The sequence below is a fragment of the Pygoscelis adeliae genome, unplaced genomic scaffold (genome assembly GCF_000699105.1).
Source record: "Pygoscelis adeliae isolate BGI_AS28 unplaced genomic scaffold, ASM69910v1 Scaffold15, whole genome shotgun sequence".
Lineage (NCBI taxonomy): Eukaryota > Metazoa > Chordata > Aves > Sphenisciformes > Spheniscidae > Pygoscelis > Pygoscelis adeliae.
The window spans coordinates 2524531-2534264 of record NW_008824988.1 but is presented as its reverse complement, the minus strand read 5'-3'; the positions used below and the strand labels follow the sequence as shown (position 1 = coordinate 2534264).

General features: G+C 40.1%; 1 protein-coding gene across 1 annotated transcript in view; it reads right to left on the bottom strand.

Annotated features, from left to right (window-relative positions):
• The window catches only part of AGMO (alkylglycerol monooxygenase), a 195379-nt gene that overhangs the window by 181735 nt on the left and 3910 nt on the right, over nucleotides 1–9734 (bottom strand). Inside the window, exons 3-4 of the mRNA XM_009326121.1 lie at nucleotides 9651–9731; nucleotides 2816–2946 (exon numbers count right to left, since the gene is read on the bottom strand). Of these exons, the coding sequence (XP_009324396.1) occupies nucleotides 2816–2946; nucleotides 9651–9731 (212 nt within the window). The remainder of the gene's footprint in view (nucleotides 1–2815; nucleotides 2947–9650; nucleotides 9732–9734) is intronic.

The window sequence follows — 9734 nt, the reverse complement described above, 5'->3', positions numbered from 1 at the left end:
TTTTTTCTGCCTGAAAGAGAAAGACTGAAGTAAAAGTCTTAGCAACGGATTTTGCATGTGCTATTTTTTTTTCCCCCTTTTTTTCTGACCCAGTTCTTTCACACCGTGGAAGCAGAAGACAGAAGGGTAAACTGTTGTTTGGCCAGTTCAAGCCTTTTTAGCCAGTCTATCATTCACACTCCTCTTACTTGCAAAAGAGCTGTTACACTAGGCAGTCACCATTATAATTCTGATATTAACATGCGATTAAATAATTTAGAAAGTCTGTATTTTGCCTGTTTCTTTCACATTCAGCCAGAAAGTTAGAAGATTTACAGAACTCTTTTTTGGAAAGAACTGCTGAGGAGGGTCTCGTGTTTCCAGCCATGAGAGCCGCACAAGTGACCTGGAAGAGACTTCTTGTGCTGGTGTAGCAATAAATAAGTGTACCGATCCTGCAGATTTGCCTGATCCTGCAAAGTTTGTGTCCTTAAGGATCATTTGGTTCACTCAGTTGCAACAACCTTGCAAAATAATTCTTCTCCGAAAGAAAACTGCATAGCCCGCGAGCCAAATTCTGCAGCAAAGTACTGAGTGCCAAAATAATAAAAGTACTCAGCACCTTGCAAAGCTGCATTCCACACACGCAATGCTAGTTTCCTTAGCAAGCATTTCTTCCAGGAATAAGTGCATCTGAAGCATTTTAGTATTCTCAAACTGAAGCCAAAAGGCCTCGCAAAACCATTCAAACTTACTTTACACGTATCTCTGTCCTCCTGTTTAACTTAATCAGTCTTGAATATTTCAGATGGAAAAAAAAAGTATTTAGCATGGTAAACCTGTGAAGTGTGTGACTGTCTAGAAAATTTGGGTTTAGTTGAAGAAGCGACATTTGAACTAATTCAATTTTAGCTGCATGCAAACTAGAGTAAGCCTTCATTAGGGCTGTGAGTTGGTGCACACAAGTCTAATGTATTGATAACTTTAATTTATGACAGCTTGAAGTATAATGAAAAATGGAATGTTTCTCTTTCAAGATCATGCTCTCAAGTCATTGAAAGCAACAAAATGGTTTGAATATAGGTTGTACACTGGCTGCAAAAATAGCTTCACAAAATTCTCAAATAACTTAGACAATACTTTATGTTTGAAGACATTACTTTATGTTTGAATATTTCTCATGCTGAAAGTTCATGCCTCTTATTTGCAGATATATGAAGAGTTTGGGACAGTGTCTCTAAGTGACATTACTTATCTACCAAACTCCTTAAAAGGTTTCATCTATGATAGTTAGTGGTAACTAAGATAATCCATCACAAGTTGTCTTTGCACCTAATTTAAGGCACACACATAGACTTTGTCAAACCTTTTCTTGACTAGAAAGTTTAAAAAAAAAAAAAATCAAGCAAATGTCAAATATTCAATAGATTACAAAGTGGGTGATTTACACATTTCAGAAAATGGGTGCTACTTGCCAGAAGGGATAATTGTTTTGTTGCTGTGCTCTTTTAATGTATTTTATCAATAGCCTGGATTGAAAGAGAAGATTTCTAGTAAAATTTGCAATGACAAAAAACAGGGATCTGTAAGTAACAAAGACAACATTTCACGGATTCAAACTATTACAGGACGACCAAATGTAAAATCCATGTATTTCTATGTGGCCAAAGATAAGAACATATTGACTATGAATGAGGAATGTAAGCCACAGAACCTAAAAAAATATCTGGGGATGAAGGATGGCTCAAAGGACCTGGGATATATAAAGGGAGGAACAACAAGTAGAAATAGAGAACAAATGACTTCATTATTTGGCACTGATGTAGTAATTTCTGAAATATGGAGTGCACTTGAGACATCAACACTAAGAAGGCTGAAAAACTGCAAAGGATTCAGAAAAAGGACTGTGGGAATAATTGAAAGACTTGAAAATACACCATATAGTCAAATTCAAAAAATGGAAACTTTTCTTCATGTAATGAACAGATTATATGCAATTTAATGGTAATCTGTAAATTCATACATGGGGAATAGAAATGTAATCCCATTCTAACAGAAAAGATGTAATAAAATCTATCATCTGGAAGCTCATATCATGCAAAGGCAAATCTACACCATGATATTCCTTAGAAGTAATTAGAGCTCCTGAAAAACACTTAGAGCAATTTATATAAAGAATTTGCTGGATTCCCTGTTACTGGATATTTAGTAGTCCATAGTGGATATTTCTTTAAAACACAACTCTGTTCACCATGAACTAATTCAGGTAAACCTTATGGCCTTTACATTGGAGAGTAGATTGGATGATCACGTTTGCAACAATTCTCTCAGGCATTAAAATCCACTGAAGTCAAACACAAGCTTATGACTGAGTTCAAAGAACTTTGATAGAATTGTGAATATGCATGTGATCCAATCTGGATATATACACACAATTTTATTTTTAAAAGCGAATGAAAATAATGTTTTGGTTTGTTGTTTTTGTTTTGTTTTCTTCTTTCTGAATTTTAATGAAAGAAAACTCAGATTTTAACATACAGTCTAACATAAGATATGGGCAAGTCAGCTGAAGTCCCAGAATCAGCAAAAGGTAACAGCCAAGATCAAATATAGATGAATATCATTGGAGCTGGAAAATATCCTACAATTATCATATTTAGCCTTACAGATTAGAAAGGCATTTACACTCTTTATGCAACTTCATTTTAGCAAAGTAAGATCCAGTTGCCTTGTTTAATCATTTTGGGTTAGCCGTAACAACTTCAATATATAATTCTCTTTTCTTCCTTCTTAGTGATTAAAAACAACCTTAAGCTAACAGAACACGTATACTTACTCTGGCAGTCGAGACAGAATACCTAAAGAAAGACAACTTATGCCATCATTGATCCGACCTGACAGCTTACGCTTCTGAACCCAGCTGACAGCAAACTCCAGCCCAATAAAAGCAATGAAGAATGGAATACTCTGAAAAAGAGTTTGAAGAAAAGAAGTCACAACACAAATAGAATTAGATCCACCCTTCCTAACAGCAGTTTAGGTAGCTGGATACTTCTCAGGCTGGCTGGCACCTTACTAGCTACTACTATGATAAAGCTCCACATGGACCTTACGAATCAGGACAATCAAGGCTACCATTTAACCCACAACACCAGCATAAATCCAGTGCACTAACCTCCTCCCGTATTATTTTCTTTTGTATATTCTGCACATGAATTGTTAAATGGCATTAAAACTAAACACAAAAGTCTTTCCAAACTCGTATTTCTCATATTCAAGTAAATCAGCGAGAGCAGCAACATTTGTGGACTCCTCTAACCACAAGGTAAAACAGAATCTGCTTTCGATTTGATATGTAAGCGGTTTTTTAATGTGTTCAGCCACTGAATTTGGCATCCAACAATATTATCTGGAAGACATATTAAAGTGAGTTTCTTTCTACTCGGCATTTCTGCTGCCATGCTTTTTGCCGCAGATAGCAAGAGCTCTTCTGTATGCGTTTTCATCAGAGAACCCAGTAACTATGCAGCCCATTCCAATTTGGGCCATACAACATGTTCTCCTTCCAGACCAAGTAGCAATGATACAATGTTCCCTTTTTTCTTTTCAGTTGTACTAACTGTAAAATAATTTTCTGCCTTTCTGAAGAAAAGTATAATGATGAGTGAGACTGAAACATTTCTCACTCACAACACTGCTTCAGTCTGGGATTCAATTCACACCGTCCATCTTGCGTCCCAGATCAACTGGCAAGTTGAAAATGCACAAAAACAGCACCCGGTAGAGAAAGGTATGGCTGTGAGTAGTGGTAGGACTGGTCACATTATTGTGACAATACCACGTTTCATCAGTGGAGGAAGATTGTTACAGCTGTTCTCAAATTTCCATCAGCATAGGCAAGAAAAAAGGACTGAATAATAATAATTGGTAAAGCATATGCTTTTTTACTGACACTGGAGTCCTAACAGTCCCTGCACTTCATTGGTGGAAGGAATGACGAGGCAGTAGTAGCGTATCAGCCACCGCCACCAAAATCTAGAAGGCCTGTGGCAAGGAAAATAGGAAGGAGCTATTTTACTTGCATCAGAACTCTGTGCACGTAAGTTCAACTCAACTTCCTCCCTCGCTCTGTAGAAAACTTTTAGGTGACCTTGGAGACATTCAGACAACTCCTCCTCAGTGGTATTAAGGCATAAAATTCCCACCATGTTTTGCAAGGCTAGAGAAATCCAAGACCAGTGAGACTTTCTGCACCATTATGGGAGGCATCGCACTGCCAAACTTGCCCTGTTAGTCTTCTTTTGCTGCCCCCTTCAAGTGACCTGCAAACACGTATAGATTCACAGACTGAAACCCTCCAAACTGCACTGCTGTAGGAGAGGGGCTGCTCCTGCCTATACATTTTAATGGAAGAAGCATGTTGCCTCTGCAAATGCCATTGCATTTTGGAGAGTGCTCATTTTTGTTGCCAAGTGAGATATGATCCGGGAATTCCTACCAGGCTGGGACACTAAAGAGACTAAGATGGATATAGACCAGATTGCTCAGTGGAAGAAGAATGGGATGATTCAAACCATGCAAGCAGTAAGAGATTTATAGCGTCTAGGAAATGTGAAAGTTCATAAACTTCAGCAGCTCAGGGTTAGGTTACAATAACAGATGAACAGAGATTAATATCAACATGGCACTTTTTAATTTAGATGCCTAGCTTGCTCTTTAACAGCATTTTAGGTATCTAAAAGCCTGTTTGGGATACACGCTAACTGATGATATAAAAATCTTTGAAAGCAAAGGAAGACCTATGGATAAAGCCAACAGCACCCAAGAAAACCAATGTGGTAAATCTTTGGATATTTGAAATCAATAATAAATAAATAAATGAAAACCAAACCCCACAACCTTCCATCTGAAATCATTGAAACATTCTAGGAAAATATAAATACTCCTTGTTTTGCTCTAGCTGCTTCATTTCTAAGTAGACAAGACTTTTAATGTACTTTTCTTAATTTATATAATTAAAACACAGATTCCTAACTTATCAAACAAAGGTTGATAATAAGTCAGATGACCACAACTGTACATTCCAGCAGAGATAAAAAGGGTCTTATTAAGAACAACAAAGAAACACTTGACCACAATATTAGGAGCCAGGTCTAGCACAGACTACAGGCAGTTTGAAGTTATGGAACAGCAGAAGCTGCACAGCAAATTGAATGGGCTCAGGGCAGAAAAAGTGGGATGCTTTATTCATTAAATGAAAATAGTGAATAGGAAATGTATGATGCCTGTATTCTGTGTGGCAATTCACTTTACCTAGCAACCTCTGAAACGGTTAAAATACTTGACTTTATACTAATATGCACTAAAATAACTTCTTTCCCATTGACTTCATTAAATATTTTCTTCCCACTGTGAAGCTGTGAGACAGCCAAGCATTTGACAGCACTTTTTGACTCACAAATAGGGAGTGTCATAGCAAGGAGGATAGAGAAACATTCAGACAGTCTTAACCTCCTGCCCATCAAGGAGCCTGCAAAAGCGAAGATTTATGGCATACCTCTTAGTAGCTAAAAAATTACTACCTCTCTCCCACACACCCACATTAAGCTTTGTCCAAAGCAGATCAAAGGGATCAACTATGTCAAGACTAGTATGTATTATTTATGTGACCATAACACCTAACAGCTATTGTCATGGAGCAGGATCGTACCGTGTTAGATGCCATACAAAGAGAAGGAAAAGGCACTCCCTGTCCCGAACAGCCTGCAGCCTAAGGATGAGATGTAAGACAGCAGAAAGATAATGCAAATAATTCAGGAAAAAAGGAGACCGTCAGTAAGAGAGACAACAGTCTCACTAGCCTAACCATTACTTTTGTTTGTTTGTTTAAGTTCAAAGGACAGTGAAGACATTATAAGGAACCTGTGGAGGACAGGTAGCTCTGCAAAAGTTTTCAAGGATTGCCCCTACAAACAAAATGGCACAAAGTTAAGAAATAGCCATGGTTGGCATCACAGGTCAGAGACAGAAGCTGGATTCTTTTGATATCTTCTGGTCTATACATGTTTTACTTTCTTCCTCTTTCCAGCTTCCTTCTCTTCCCCCATCACAGAAATACTTAACGGAGATTTGCATCAGCTTGTAGTTCACTTGAATAACTGATCCATACCTTGAAAGTCTTACTCTGAGCACTGAGTAGGAGGGGTTCCCTTATAAGTAACCAACTCTTACAGAATGCAAAGGACCATTTAAAAGCAGTTTCTGCTTTATACAGTTGCAAAAAATAATACTCTAAGTTGAAACTCAGCATAAATTTATGGTTTTATTGCAAGTCTTGAAACAGTTTCTGTTTTCTTAAAGTCCCAGGTCCTTGTAACATAAAAATCTCAACTTTCATGTAAAACTAAATAAGAAGGTCTGTGACTCATTATTTAGAAGCAAAGCCTAAAATGTGAATTGAGTGTAAATGTGAACTTAATCTTTAGGCTCTCAAAAGCAGAGAGTAAATAGAAAAGAAAAACAGTGATTACCAAATTTAAAGCTTTCATTTTGGGGGCTCACAGCAGAAGAAACAGTGCTCTCTCTTGAGTCTGACTCATGGAAGTCTTTACTGAACACAAGTGATAATTTCAGAATGTAACAAGGAGCAAAGTAAAGTTGTTGCTGTTCACGAAAACTATACACGACAAGCAAAAAGAAGCACTCCATCTGCCCATCTATAGAATATGAGAGAATAAAAAAAAAATGGCATGCAGAGCATAATCTTATATCCATAGCAAAAAGGATGCTCATGAAAGGACAAGGCAAGCATCAGTGTATGTTGTAAGAGTCAGGATGTTCTGCCCTGGAGAAAAAAAATTGACTGCTGCTTTCTCTTCTCTTTCTAGAAATAAGGGAAAATCAAGGGTTTCAAAATCTACATGACAAAAGCTCACATAAAAATAAATTATATGGTTATGATCCAGGATTTGGACACCTTTTCGCAGAGTTTTGGAGACTAATTAGAAGGGTGATTTTTCCTTGGGAACTGCTGCAGAGCTTTGTTACTAGTCACTGAAAGCTGAGCAGTCCATGTTTTGAGCAGGACTTGGGGCCTTCATGTACAGAGCACAATGGAGGCACCGGGATCTGTCCTGCCTCTGGAAATGAAAGTAATACAACCACAGCCAGAAAGTACACTGCACAAGTTAAGCTAACTAAGCTATTCTGTTCTCAAAAGCAGAGCTGCTTCACCCACTGCTCTCATTGGCTGCCCAGATGTAACAGCACAGGTAGGAGTAGTTCCTTTGAGCTAGAGTTATGAAGTGCATATATTTTGTAAATCACCAAAGTGCTCAATTTTGCAGATCACTAAAAACATGAATATTTGAGTGAATTAGGAGGTTCTGCCACCTGCCTAATGTTGGAAGGTGCCTATCCCCACAGCTGTAGCCATGTGATCTAATGTACTAGAAATACCTTCATCCATCTGAAACACGTGATAGATCATGGAGTCAAAATCTAAATCCAACTTCTATATGGTGTCTCAGGAAAAAAAAAACAAAACAAAACAAACACAAAACTGTTTAGGAGACACTAATGTAATCAGTAGTTTATTTCACACCCGCATCATCATTGTTACTGTCTTTTAGAGTGAATTATTTGAGCTAAGGCCCTCATTCATTACCAGCTCAACACCAGAAATTTTTTTGTTCTGTGTTGGACTGAGCTCAGACATCCCCTTCTGTTTGTATTTGTACCAACTCAAGGGGTTTCCATTCCAAGCCCCCCTTGAATGGCTCATCAGGTCACTAGTAAATCTAGCCCTGCTGAATCCAATGGATCTGCTGCTCTTGCAACTGTTCCCTAAACAGTCCGAAAGAGGCTGCCAGACTAGTAGGTCAAATAGACAACAGTGACAGGCAGCTGGAGAGGGACTGTAGATAATGACCTTCTGCCCACAAACACATGGCCAGAAGAAGAGGTACAACCAGTGCCTGAGCTCAGACCAAAGCTGTAGAGTTAAGACCGTTATACCACTACAAGACTTTTACACGCCCACCTAACCAAGCATCAAAAGACCTCTTCTGGCAATAAATGCACTATGGGGAGTTTCTAGTACAACTAACCCAAGATAGCAATAATGGGAAAGTATAACCGTAACGGGAAACCTTTTTTAGTGTAGTTTTTTGCAAGGTACATATTCCCTTACAAACTTATCACAACAGAGCTCCACAACAGTAGAAGCCTGCAGGCACTTCTATAATGCAAAGAAGCATTAAGAATCCTTCTGCAAACTTTTACAGCTGTATGCCCAGTAGCAGAAATTCCAGGTTTGGCCAAGGTCTGAGCTGAATATTGCACAGGTCTGCATGGGAGAAGAAAGCCCAGGGATGTTAAGGAATGCTGCTGGCAAGAAAGTGAATGATACTCTGTTGGAAATGGGGGAACAGTAAAAGGGATTGAGATAGGTAATAGATAGAGCTGGAGGGAGAGATCAGCTGACTAGGCAGAACTGTCAAGCTCCAGACAGACTTCCTCGATCATGACATTACAGTTCAGTTGCAAAATGCCTCTGAGGAAAGCTGTCCATCGACCAGACACTGCACGCACAGGCTGGCTTTGCAGCAGCTGTCTGCTTACCCTGTCCAAAAGGGCAAGGTTTGCTGATAACAGCCATCAGCGAGGGGCTGCTGCATCCTGCCATTCCCAGAAAGCTGCTGACAGCGCTGCACTGCTCTGCGCAATCCATGACACCCCCATTGCAGGCCAAAAGCAGCTGCTGCACAGCAGTCCAAGGTTTACCGGGCAGAGGAGCTAGTCAGAGCTACCAGGACCTGTATAAAAAGTGTGGATCTTCAGTGAAGCTGGACTGAATTTACTTTGAAAGGGGCGAAATAGTGTTTATCTGCTGTCTCCATGAAAAGCTCACACTGGTTCCAGGCTCAGCAGGAGCTGGGCACCAAGATATGTGCAATAGGTAGGACAGAAGGGAGCAAAGGTACTTTCATGGAAGTGGATAAGCCGGCAGGGCAGGAGGGGAGGGAGGGATATGCTGCTGCCTGCTGACAAGAGTTCTCACCCCTGACCTCTGTACTCTTGTCTTGGAGCTTTAGGAGACAGCGCTGTCCCAACACAAATATTTGTTCTCTATTCTCTTAAACAACCTTTATTTTTTATTTTAAATAGAAATTTTTATTTTTCTTTCTTTGACTGAGCTTGTAGCACTGGCCTTAAGGGCACAAAGAGACCTGACTTTTTGCTTGCTTTAAGAACTGTAACAGCCAAGCACAGTATCATGTTTTCTGGTTTACTCAGTTCAGTTTGCTGTCACTGTATCCAGCGGCACTGCTGATCTGAACAAGGTTAGCATCAAGCCTCAGATACTTGGGGTACTTCTCCGAAAACTTCAGCTCCTGGTATCAGGAGAAAGCATCCGAGCCTTCATTTAAAATACATTAGAGTGCACGGTTACACAGGCAGCTTACACAGGCAGCTTGCAGACGCAGAGCCCAGGAGCGAAAGCCGTCCGAGAAAGACAGGGAATTTAACCTTAATTTAGGTGCCCTTTCGCGGACATGGGTTCCTCGGGCCGCCCGTGGCTTTTGCAGAAAGGCAAGGCGGCAGCTGCGCGCAGGCCGGGCGGAGGGGCCGGCGGCGGATGCCGCCGGGGGAGGGGAGGGTGCTCTCACCTTCTCCACGTAGTCGGGCACCTCCTCCACCGTGCGGAAGGAGCTCTCGCCGGGCGGCAGCACGTAGAAGAGAGCGCGGAGCTG